This window comes from Populus alba, chromosome 7 (genome assembly GCF_005239225.2).
Source record: "Populus alba chromosome 7, ASM523922v2, whole genome shotgun sequence".
Classification (NCBI taxonomy): domain Eukaryota; kingdom Viridiplantae; phylum Streptophyta; class Magnoliopsida; order Malpighiales; family Salicaceae; genus Populus; species Populus alba.
Window position 1 is genome coordinate 14,122,059 of NC_133290.1, and position 13,317 is coordinate 14,135,375.

At 31.1% G+C, this 13,317-nt stretch overlaps 1 protein-coding gene and 1 pseudogene across 1 annotated transcript; one reads left to right on the forward strand and one right to left on the reverse strand.

The window, feature by feature from the left end:
* The first annotated feature begins 329 nt into the window (after nt 1-329).
* Nucleotides 330-3,340, forward strand: LOC118040372 (isoprene synthase, chloroplastic-like; annotated as a pseudogene).
* Nucleotides 3,341-7,223: 3,883 nt separating this feature from the next.
* LOC118040301 (probable terpene synthase 12) lies at nt 7,224-9,843 on the reverse strand. The gene is made up of 7 exons (XM_035047194.2): nt 9,499-9,843; nt 9,149-9,416; nt 8,680-9,058; nt 8,368-8,586; nt 8,129-8,267; nt 7,778-8,026; nt 7,224-7,678 (listed from the first exon to the last, which is right to left on the reverse strand). The coding sequence occupies exons 1-7, from the start codon at nt 9,724-9,726 to the stop codon at nt 7,379-7,381; spliced, it is 1,782 nt and encodes a 593-aa protein (XP_034903085.1). The 5' UTR covers nt 9,727-9,843; the 3' UTR covers nt 7,224-7,378.
* Between the last annotated feature and the right edge of the window lie 3,474 nt (nt 9,844-13,317).

The following is a 13,317-nucleotide window of genomic DNA, read 5'->3' on the forward strand; positions in this document are numbered from 1 at the left end:
TGGTAGAAAATCCGAAAGGAAGACCTCTGGGATTTGGCACTTTGCAAGCCTCTAATGAAAAGTATAGCTTCAACTGAACATTCCAGGCCAAATATTGTTGATTTCCAACGATTCTGACAACAGAATAAAACTTCACCCATTACCACAATCCGTGGTGAGCATGATGCCATGTAATGAACAGAAGAAAATCTATCCAATCCATGTATCTGATTAGCAGGATCTGGAATTGTAGATCCTACAATGTACATTTCTTGTATTGCCGATTTGAGGAACAAGCTTCGAGAAAACAAGGAAAGAAAGAATTTATGTTGGTGTTTCCATTACTGGGCATGTCAGTTCAACAGAAACAGAAACCAGAAGGTCTGCCCATTATGAACCAAATAGTGAAGAAAATAATTGGATAAGACCTCGGCAAACAGGTGAATCATGCATCGGAGCTTCCATTCAGGACGCGAAGACTAGAAGCTGTATGGAGCATCGAATCATACAGTAACAAGGAAGATGCAAATCAAGTACTGCTAGAACTTGCTATACTGGAAAGAGATCTTCGCGAGACATCAAGGTCACTCCAAGACCAAAATTTCTTGTTCTTACCAAGGTCTAGGAAACAATAAATAAAGAGCAGTACTCAGGTCAATTAGATTGCCATTCATGGAAATAATTTTCCTCGCCTGCTGTGCCACTCTGGTGGTGGAGACGTGTTGGTCTTGCAACAAAGTTGCTTTTTGCTAGAGATAGGTTAATTGAAAGCTTTGACTGGGCTGTTGGTGTTGCGTTCGAACCTCAATGCAGTGATTGCAGTAAATCAGTAGCAAAAATGTTCTCCTTTGTAACCATCATCGATGATATCTATGATGTTTATGGAACTCTGGATGAGCTGGAGCTATCTACAGATGCTGTTGAGAGGTTTGTACTAAGAAAAGAATTACCATCTTCACCAATTTGGTTTATTTTGTTGTCATGATGCCAATCGTTTCATTTTTCTCCTTATTTCTTGCTGTCTCAGAAGGGATGTTCATTCAATCAATGATCTTCCAGATTATAAGAAGCTGTGCTTCCTAGCTCTATGTAACACTATCAATGAGATAGCTTATGAAAATCTCAAGGAAAAGGAGGAAAACATTCTGCCCTACTTAACAAAAGCGGTATGAAAATCTCAATGAGATGCATTCCTTCAAGAAGCAAAATGGTCGTGCAATAAGACCACACCAACATTCGATGACTACTTTGGAAATGCTTGGAAATCGTCTTCAGGGCCTCTTCAACTAGTTTTTTCCTCTTTTGCAGTAAGTAAGAACATAAAAATAAATAAATAAATAAATAAAGAAAAAAAAGAAGAAGAGGAGATTGAGAACTTACAAAAGTATACATCATGGTATCATCAGCTGGCCTTCCTACATCTTTCGACTTTGCAGCGATTTGGCCTCAGCAAAAACTAGATTACTATGTGTCCATTCTCTAATTTTTATGACAATGGTCTCCCTACGCAGCCAAAAGCTAGATTGATTAGGATTAAAGTAAGGGTGACCAGGCTGTGATGTGAGAAAGAGCTCCATCAATTTCCATAAGCTATAGACGCTACAGAGTTGGTTTTGACTGTGGGATCCTAGAAGCTGTACTCAGGCTTTAAGCTCACCAAAACTGGGCTTAGTGTAGGCAACTGGTTCACTTACATTCGGATCTTCATTTTGAAAATCCAAACTGGTTAGATTGTTTCAAGAGTACTGAGATTATCATAAAATCATCGCTGTTTAATTTTCAAGTCGAGATGGTTTTTCGCCGGAAGAAAACCTGTTAGCATGGGCTTAAGAGCTTCTTGTTTTTTAAATATTGTGCTTGCCAGGTTCATTCTCCTTGACGACTCAGAAATTGTACAGAAATCCTTCAACAAGAATCCTCCATGGCACCCCCAATGACTCTGCAGGTCGAAAGTGCAGCGCACAGAAAGTGCTACCGCCGATCAGCTGGAATTATGATTACTTACCGTCAATAGAAAATGATCAAGCTGCATGCACATGTTCACTCCATCGAACAACTGGAATCAAGATACAGAGACACGATGGAGTAATACAGTTTCACAACACAGTAGAAGCCTAGTTGTTGGTGTTGGATTCTAATAATACTTCAATTTCTAATCTAATAAGATATAATCCATTACAACAGCAAATTTACTTATTGAATTCTAAATATTAGTAATATAGTTGTTCATTTATATAACAATTATAATAAGTTTATAATACAGCCTTTTCAAAACATGAAAAATAATTATAACAAATATCATCCACTCCATTATATTTTGTTTCTTTTCCTAATTAATATTGAGCATGGACTCTAAACTTTATTTTTTATTTTACTTCAAATATTTTTTATGCACAACTTTACTTTAAAATAGTTTAAATTATAATTTCAGCAGGCAGTAACCAGTAATTGACAAAAATTAAAAAAATAAAATAAAAATTCAAGGATCAAAACTAAAGTTTCATGTAATGCCTGAAAGAGGACATCAAGGACATTCTAAGTTTATATGAAGCTCCATTTCTTGCCTTGGAAGGAGAAAATCTTTTGGAGGAGGCCAAGGCATTAACAAGATGACCTCAACAGCAGAAATCTGGTAAAACAAGCGAAGCACGCATTGCAGCTTCCGTTGCATCGTAGCACAGACAGACTAACAGCTGCGTGGAGCCGTGGAGTATTGAGGCACCATTATGTTTGATCCTGTCGTTAAGTTGCTGAATCATAGAGTTTTTGCTCTTGTTAATTGGTTACTATCTCAGATGGGATGTCAAGGCAATCAATGATCTTCCGGATTATACGGAGCTTTGCTTCCTTAACCGATTATCTCTATAACACTATTCAATGAGATCTGTTGTAATATTCAGCTAAGAGAAGCAAAATGAAAATCGGCTTAGAAAATGCATCAAGGCCTCTTCTACTGGTGCTTAAAAAACACCATTGAAAACTTAGAAATACATCAGGGTTTGGAATGTTTTTCACTTGCCTTAGTTCTCTCCTTTATATTCTCTGAGATGGGTGCATCACCTCTAGTGAGAGACATCAGGAAAAATGCACAGAAATTATGGTTTCTCGCATCAACATTCTTGTTTGTGCACACAGGCGGATATTCAGAGAGGAGAAACTGCAAATTCTGTATCATGCTACATGCACAGAACTGGTCTTTCGGAGGAACTTGCTCTTGAACATGCATGTAAGGAATTTGATTGATGAAAACAGGAAGAAGCTGAACAAAGAAAGACTTGACGACTCTTTGCTAGCAAAACCATTTATTGAATCAGCTTTTAACTTCGCTCGGCAAGCCCAGTGTTCAGAGAGATGGGCATAGTGTATAATCAGATTTAATAGTTTACCGATAAATTTCTGGATTCACGGACTCACATATAAAATATAGTTTGTTGGAAAAACTATCATGGGTAATATAAACGATATATAAAGTACTTTATTTCGTCTAGTTACTATTTGTAATTCTATTGGTGCTCTCTGGTAATTAGTCAGTATTATTTTAAAATTATATATTTTTTTAAAAATATATTGAACAAAATTAGAAAATAATAAAAATAAATTTATTTTATAATTTTAAAATAAATTTGTATGAAACTAAAATTTATTACAAATTTAAACATTTGTACATTCAAATATAATAAATCTAAAATAGAAATAACATTAAAGAGAAGGTTGGTCGTCGCTGAGATTATGATACCAATTAAAATATAAAAAAAATGTAATTATATATTAAACATAAAAAATCCTAGCATACACACTATCATGTACAATATCAAAATTAAAAATAAAAATAAAACCAGTATAAATGTAAGATATATACTTGTTGAGGATCTAAGAACTAGAAATAGATATTTGTTTGTTGTTGTTAATAATAAATTCTATATCCTTAAAATTTTATTACTTCATGATACTTGTATAATTCAACTCTTCTCCTTGTTTAGATGTATTACTAAACATAAAAAAAAAAAAAAACTCAAAATCTCTCTACAAGAACTTAAGCTTAAACTTTAAGATTTAAAAAAAAAAAAAAAAGGACGAAGAAGCAAAAGAAGGCGGAAAATAGTGGAGAGAAGGCTAGAGATATTTTGCCAAAAAAAAATAATACCAAACATCTTCCTTCCCACCCTTATTTATATTGATTTTTTAAACTAAAATTGATGAAGAATCAATTTATGTCATTTTACTTAATTATTTGCCATAAAAAATTAAAACCTGATAATATTTAGCCTTAAAAATGAGACATTTTTCCCTTAAAGAAAAATAAATGTTAAGAAAGAATAAGACTATTTAGACTTTTTATTCATGTCATGTCATGAATATATATATAAATGGATTAAAAAAAATATATTTTTTATGAGCCAAATAATTATTTTATAAAAAAACTTAAAAACAAGTCCAAAATAAATTAGTAAAAAACAAGCCCAAAACCCCATGTCCCGTGACCCATGCTTGAGCTAGAGCCCAAGCCAAGCTGAATAAAGCCTGAGTATGATAGTTAAAACTTAAAGCACTACTACTTTGTTAAGACTCATTTATAACTATTCAGCTTTCAACTAAATAAAATACAAGAGAAGTCTTGTTTTTTTGTATTTTTTTTTATGTGGATAGAGAATTATGAGTATCATAAAAAAAACATGTGAATCAATTTTTTATAGATCAATTTAATATTTATTCCTAACTTATATTAATCATATTAATATTTCATGTTAAAAAATTTAGGTAGAAGAATAATTTTCAACAAATTTTTAATTTTAAAAGTGAATGACATTTTAGAAAACAAAGATCTCATGTGTTTTCCCATTAATTAAAGGTACAATTGACATTTTAGAAATTAACCTTCTTTAATTTTGAAATATACATGAAGAGGACGGCTACGAGCTGGTATTAACTGATGTTTAAAAAATTGTAGTGATGTGCTAGTTTTTTGAAGTGGTTTCTTGTGTATACAAGATTTTACCTATCCGTGATCTTTAGAAAGACAAGGGTGCGGCAAATATTTGGCAGTCAAAGTGATGATATAAAAAATGGGCAAAGAAAGAAGACAAAACCCACAAGAATATATTTTTACAAACATATTTCATCCCAACAAATACCTTAATATGTTTGTGAAAAAAGGGAAAAAACGAGAGATGTATGAAATGAAAGAAGACAAAACCCACAAGAAAGGTAACAAAGAGCCACGTATTATACCATGCTTTGTGTGTTTGTTTTAGCTTTTGTGGTTGAGGTTGTGGTTGGGTACAATCCAATTATGCACAAAACTCAACCACAAAAGCTATTTTTTTTTGTTTTTTATAGCTTTTTTAGCAGGTTCCACACCCAAACTCAACCTCAACCTCTAAAACAAACACACACTACGGAATGCCGGTTGAAGATTTCATCATATTTGTTTTTATATTTTAATTTTTTTTAAAAAAAATTAATATTTTTTTAATCTAAAATAATTTTTAAAAAAATAAAAAATATATATTATTTTAATATATTTTTAAATTAAAAACATTTTAAAAAATAATTATATTTATATTTTCAAAAACAACAACAAACAACAATAACGACAAAAAAAATGATAAAATAATGAAAACAAGGAGAAAAAGCAGCATTTTCTTTCTTGCCATCACTATTTGATGCTTGATGGGATTGACTGATAACTAAATGTCGGCAACCCTCATGAAAAAAAATGGGACCAAATATAATAAATGAAAAAAATTAAAGAATAATAAAATTAAAAAATAAATTGAATTTTATAAATAATTTTAAATAAATAGATAAGGTTATTTTTTTATTTTTTTCTTTAAAATTATTTCAGTCTGATGATCCGGATTATAAGTTTGACGGATTGATTTATATTGTTTTTTTATTATTTTTTTAATTTTATCATATTAGATCAGTTAAGGATTGAAATTTGTATTTTTAATTTATTTTTTATGAAATTATTTAATTTTATAATTTAAATTATAAATTTTACATGTTGGATAATATTTTAAAACTTTTTTTTCGCTGATTGTTAAATTCAAATGGTTTGTGTGCACCAAATGCATTTCCCAACACTGGCGGAGGTTCGTGGATGTGTTGTTCTCCAAGCATTCATGAAATGAAAGGAAGTCAGCTAATAATCAGCAAACCCCATGGAGTTTCAACTTTCTGCAGTCTCTAAATAGTGTTTACTCGGTATGAATATTGCATACAAAATATAATTAATCAAGATATATAGCTCCCAATTTTTTCTCTAAACAAATGGAGACCACTTCTTTTTGAATAGTGTTATTGGTTAAACCATCATCAAAGATGTTTAAGAGTCTCTTTTTAGGAATATGATAAAAATTATTTTTCAAAATATAAAAATTTAATTTTATATAAATACATGAAAATAATTTAATAATAATTAAAAATTAGAACAAATATTCAAAAACCTGCAATGCTGAGAACAAGAGTAAGGACCCATAAGCCCACAAATATCTTAACAAGCATAGCTATCAAAGACAAAATAAAAACAAACCACAAACCACAAAGGTACAATTCGTCGGGCAGGGAGTTTGGTCCCCATGGCTCTTATGAACATAGGAAGGACCCGCAAGCCCAGCCTGTACCGAAATAGTCTCGTGGTTCTTGTACATTTACACATTCTACAGGTCATGATCATTGCTCTACGCACGTGCTTGACTATCTGTTATATATATATATATATATATATATTTTTTTATTATAAAGTACGATATGATTACTTTTTAATTAAAAATATATTAAAATAATATATATATATATATATATATATATATATATATATATATGTGTGTGTGTGTGTGTGTGTGTGTGTGTGTGTGTCTCAATAACAAAATCCTATGTTTGTATGTGTTAGATTCTGTAAATAGCTAGTACCAGGTATCCAAGTGTCCTATATTAATAAATCGAAGGAGAAAAGTCGGGTAGATACTTTCAGATAAAATGGATTTATAGCATGATATAAGCACCACGTTGAAACAATTACGAGATTTTCATTAAAGAAATAAAAATAAAAGGAAAAAAAAATATGAGATTAATTTACATATTTAACGTCAACTAAATAATCAATGTTAACATAGTTAGTAATTAAAAAAACTTATTTAAATCTTAGGAAGTAAAATATTTATTAATTCTATCTAAAGTCAACTAAATATATAGTCAATCTTAATATAGTTAGTAATTAGCGAGACAAAAGAGAAACAACATAGACTGAAATTAAAAATAAAAATAAAAATAAAAATGAGGCATTACTCTAACCTCCTGACATACATTAATAAGCACCTTTCAAACTCAAAATCAAGATAAAATTCGAGGAATATACTTATATCCCTGTATACAAGGTGCATTATATATATATATATTAATGAAATGAAATGGGTTCAATTATCAGGGACGAGATTCTATTCTTGGATCTGCTATCTGGAGCTCCATGACCATCTCCATGTTGGTATGTGCACTGGGCAATCCTAGCGAGATTAATTGCTGTTCCTGCAAAGCTTCTAGCAAAAGGAGTTTCGTTATCAATTTGACATTTGTTCATGTTCCTCCATGCCTTCTGAATCAGTTTCTCTATGTGTTTGCGTGCCTCAGCCTCAGAAGCACCGGTTTCGTACATGTAGCAAGAGATTGAATTAGCTGTTTCCCCTCTGGCTATCTCTGCCTGAAAAATTAACCACAGCAAGAATGTTAATTACTGCAATCTATAAATTTCTTGAGCAAATCTTGGCAGTAGAATCTTGTATTCATATATATTACGTACTGATGAAGTGGCTAAATCATTGCAGAGTCGAAAAATAATGGATGGCCATCTGAGTAATTCATCGTAGTTTACTAGGTGATCAAGAGCTTGCTTGGAGATGTTTTCTCCCAAAAGAAAATAGGCATGGATGAGGATGACAGTTCCTGATACCGATCGCCATGCATTTTCAAGATATTCCTCAAATGATGGTGTGATATTGTTGTAGCTCCATTTTGCTTCTTGCAAGAATGCTTTGCATAAATCAGCCCACTGTATTTAATACAACTTGTGAAATTGTAACTTCGGTGGATAAAGTATATATATATAGGTTATCACTATCAGGACAGAAGCCATTAAATTAGATGAACATACTGCTTTGGTTAGACAAGGAATGACATCTTCTCCCTGTTCTTTAAGGTGGTCATATGCCATTTCATTAACTGTGTTGAAAAGGGCTAGGAAGCATAGCTTCATATAGTCTGGAAGATTTCTCACAGCACTGACATCCCACCTGATGAAAAACATTTGGGATTTCTCAACAATATCTTTAGGGATCAGGAAAAAATAAAAACAATTTATGATCATTGATTTATTATACTGCCGATACAAACCTTTCAACAGCCTCTGTGAAAACTTCCAATTCATCCAAAGCGCCATAAACATCATAGACATCATCAATGGTGGTTATGAATGACGTCACTTTTGTCAGTCCTTTGCGACACGAGCTAAATTCAGGTTCAAAGGCCATTCCAACAGTCCAAAAAAAGCACTCCATTAGTCTGTCTCTGCTAAATCTCAGCTTGTTCTTCAAGCCCAGGCCATGCCACCACCTTGATCAATATCGACACCAGGGAGGTCAATTATAAAATTACCGACACCGAAGCCTAGCTTGATTTCCTTATTGGTAAGCTAACCATACGTACCTTGACATGGCTTGGAGATCTCTTTGCAAGACTGATTGAACCATGTTGAAATCCAACTTGGAAAGTTGGAGGAGCGTGGGATTCGCATCTTCCCTCTTACCGTATGATTCAATATGCCATCGAGCTTCTAACATGATCATCTTGTGATGCAATGGTGCCTCCAGAGCATGACTGACTCTTTCAGTAGTTATTATAGAGCTGTCTGAGTTTCCTAGATGGTTTCTTAAGTATATGCTTGTCTGTTTATTCGCCTTGTCTAAAATTTCCTCTCCTTCACAGGCAAGATGTGAAGCTTCATACAAACTAAGCATTCCTTCGATATCGTTGTGGAGGGAGGCCATGAAATTGCCTTGATCATCTATAAAGCCATCAAAAACATCTGCAGATCACATAAACAACATGGTTAATCAAATCACGGCGCATGGTCCTTGTGAACATGTGAAAAAAAACATATGGCCCCTGTACGTGCCTTGAGAGATCTCATAACCATGTTGTCTCAGTAGCCTGAAGCAAAGAGCAGTCGCACGGAGAGATTTCTCTGCTTCAAAGTAACTTCGTTCTGAAGAAGAAATTCTATCAAGTTTTCTCTTTATGTCTTTTTCAAACCGACGCCCCAAGCCTAACCGTTGAATGTCATCAATCATTTCAAGCATGGTTATCATCTCCATGTCTCCACTGTTAATCATGCACCTCACGTCCTCTTCTAGCTCCCTCGCCTTGTCTTTGTATATCTTGTCCTACAATATGGATTCACACCATGCTTCATATTTATATATATATGAGAAACAAAAAGCTAAAAATAATATAGCATGTGCTTACTGCGTTATCATTCTTTAAAGACTGCAAGAAATCGGAGCTCCAACTTGTTGGCTGGTAATTGGCCAATCGTCTTTTACTTACTTCGTGGGGTTCTTTCAAGCTTACTGAACAAGTGAACTGCAAGTTAATGCAAGTTCTATGAGCTGCTCTTGGCAGAGGATGCCTCGGTATATCTTTCCAATTCATGGAGTTCACGCTAGGTAAGTTGGTAGAGAGACAAAGTGCCATTGCAGAGAGGCTAGAAATCAGACTGCTGTGCTTACTAACTTGGTCCCGAAGATGCCTCAGGCAACCTTGCTCCGATGAATACTTGTTCAAGTGAATTAAGGTCTATATATATGAAAAACCCAAAAATTAAATGTCGATTTTTATTCGAAGTCAAATAAAATGGAGTTCGAAAGTTACGATGTTTTTTTGTTTTTTGTTTTGTTTTGGTTTTCATGGAAAGATTCCTGGTCCTGAACAAAGAGTCCACAAATTATAAAAGTTCATTATGGGCTTTGGATTATTTTCCTTTTTTTAAAAAAAAAACATGTTTTATATTTATATTTTAAGAGAAGAAATGACATCGAATTTACTATAGCTTGATTAATTTTTTATTTTGCTTTTATATTTTTTTAAAAAATTCATTTTACATACTTATTTTTTATGACCTTCCAACATTTTACATCTTTCGGTTTTAGTGTCCAAACAAAAATATTAAAAATATTTATATGACTGATATTATTTTTAATTTAATAATTAAATAGTTTATATTATTTAAAAATAACAAAATTAACACAATCACACAAACGTGGAATTCTAGAAATTCACAAGCAAGAAGAAGCACAAGGAAAGAAGAAGAGAGTCACGTAAACCGTATTTTCAAACAAAACGTTGAATAACCTGGGCCACAGCATCGGTAGGTGGCGTCCTCTCAAATTTATGGGCCATGAATCAAGCTGCACCTTGCATGTCGTGTTAAATAGGAAACAAGAGCACGTTTTTTTTCTTTTTAATGCTTCACGATCACTTTGAAAAAAATTAAGAATTAATTAATTTTTTTATTAAAATTAATTTTTTTAGTGTTTTTATATTTTTTAATATACTAATATTAAAAATAATAAAAAAATATATTTCTTAATAAAAATATTTTAAAAAACAATTAATATTCACGTACTAAACGGTTTTTAACGGTCTTTATACCCAACCATGTGGAAGAGATTGCCAGCTGATAAACCTTTCCTTTTGAACGGGGTAGCTTTTGCCAGCTGAATTTCCTCCAATATAGCGATTAATCTCCTAAAATTATAGTTTTAAGACCTGGCTCAGTTACTCGACCAGGTTCCAGTTTCGGGTAGGCTAGGTCACGGGTTGATTAATTTTTTATTTTGCTTTTATATTTTAAAAAATTTTCATTTTACATACTTATTTTTCATGACCTTCCAACATTTTACATCTTTCGGTTTTAGTGTCCAAACAAAAATATTAAAATATTTATATGACTGCTATTGTTTTTAATTTAATAATTAAATAATTTATATTATTTAAAATTAACACAATCACACAAACGTGGAATTCTAGAAAAATCACAAGCAAGAAGAAGCACAGGAAAGAAGAAGAGAGCCACATAAACCGCATTTTCAAACAAAAAGTTGGATAATCTGGCCCACAGCATCGGTAGGTGGCGTCCTCTAAATTTATGGGCCATGAATCCAGTTGCAACTTGCATGTCATGTTAAATTATACTATACAATACTCCAAAAGCACTGTGGATTATAGTAATTCACAGTACAATTTACTTTTTTAAATATTATGTTGGTTGAAAATTTAAATTTTTTTTAAATATTGTGGTTTCTACAGTATTTTCTGATATAGTTTTTTATTTTATTTTTTTATTTTTTCAAAATTATATTTGTTATTTTTTTAATATTTTAGTTTTGTAATTTTTTTTTAAAACGTTATTCATTGCTACAGTGTTTCTCCGCGTGGTTTTTTTTATGATTTTCTCTGAAATTATCTTTCTTATTTTATTTTTTAATATTGAGCTGGTTAAAAATTACAGTTACAATATGTGACGAAAGCACTGTAACTTTTCTCTCAAATTACTATGGATTGCTATAGTGTTTTTCCCACATGGTTTTTTTTTTGTTTTGTTATGTTTTTTTTTTTTCTAAAATTATCTTTATCAATTTTATTTTTAAATATTAAGTTGGTTAAGAATTGCAATTACAAGTAAATACAAGTTTTTCCTCACAAAACACTATGGATTGATACAGTTTTTTCTCATATAGTTTTTTTCAGTTTCTTTTATGTTTTCATTTTTTGTAATATTTTTTTACAAAATTATCTTTATCGATTTTATTTTTTTTAATATTGAGTTGGTTAGAATTTAACTTTGTAATAAATCTTAATTATGTGGGGAAAACACTGTAGCTTTCCTTACAAAATATTATGGATTGCTACAGTGTCTCTTTACATGGTTTTTTTTTATATAATTTTTTTAAAATTATCTTTGTGAATTTTATTATTAACAAATATTAATTATTAATAAAAATAAATTTAATTTTTTTATATATAAAATATGATTTTGCACCGCGTTCACATACTTCCCAATTATTTCTGTTTAAACTTTCCAAGTATTTCCGCTTTAACAGCTCTTTTGACCAAACATTATATATATATATATTGTTTTTTTAAAAAAGGATCACGACAATTATTGCTATGATCATAAATCTTTAATCATCGAGTCAACCCCACATGACGGTATCGCACAACGATTGATGGAGCAATCGGGGCTACGTCGAGCATGCTCTTTGAAGGTTTGTCGGGCATAGGGAATTTGTGGGGACAAGAATTCTGAATAGAAAGTTTTGCCTTTGGTTGGCAACCGATCGCGATATTTTTATTATTAAATAATATCAAGGTTTGTAGGGCTACCTCGCTGTTGTCAGGGGTAAGTAAAAAAAAATTAAAAAATCAATTAAATCAAAAAAAATAAAAAAAGTAATTTTTTTTAAAAAAACTGATTATAATTTTAAAAGCATTAGTCGGTTTGATTTTGATTTTATAAGTATAAAACAGAAAAAACTAAAAAATTTGAGCAAACCTGAAAAAAACCAAGCCAAACCGGATTGAACCAGTTTTTGTTCTAAAAACTAAATCGAAACCGGTCAATTTAAACTGGTTTTGGTTTTGTTTTGTTTTAGAAAAAACTTGGTTTAGTTTTTTTTAATAAAAACTAAACTGAAAATGATCACTTTTAATTGTTGTGTTTTTTTATTAAATAATTAAATAAAACAACTTTATTGAATTTAATTGAGTTTATGATGTAAGTTATATTTTTTAAAAAATTACCAACAACACCTGAATATTTTTTTAATATTAAAAAAAAATCTTGGTCTAACTTGCCGCATAACTCAACCACTTATCTAATAAAAGTTAATTTATGAGCAGCCATTCATTCATTTATTTAAAAAATAAAATAAATAAAAATAGGTTAACTATTTTTATATGCTCAACTCAAATATATATATAATTTGGATATTTTCCTCGTTGTTGGAGTTCTTCCCAATCAAGCAAGCATGATCATTAGTAGGGGTGAGTGTTCTCATCATTTTGATGAAAAAAAAAAATCATTTTGAATAATTACTCATTTTTCTCGTTTAATCAATTTTTTTCCTTTTACTAGAATAGATACTTAAATAGAAAAAATTAAAGAAAAAAATAACTTAAATAAATAAAATTAAAACTGTAGCATTCAAATTAAAAAAATGTTGGATATCAAATATGCAATTTCTCTATTTTGACCGATTTTTTGGTCATATCAGCACGTAACAG

What these genes read in the sequence shown, in the direction of transcription:
- LOC118040301 (XM_035047194.2), bottom strand. Translation starts at nt 9,726, where the DNA reads ATGGCACTTTGTCTCTCTACCAACTTACCTAGCGTGAACTCCATGAAT. An exon ending in TGGTTATGAGATCTCTCAAG is followed by an intron (nt 9,059 to 9,148) that starts GCACGTACAGGG and finishes TGTGATCTGCAG; the next exon opens with ATGTTTTTGATGGCTTTATA. An exon ending in GATCTCCAAGCCATGTCAAG is followed by an intron (nt 8,587 to 8,679) that starts GTACGTATGGTT and finishes ATATTGATCAAG; the next exon opens with GTGGTGGCATGGCCTGGGCT.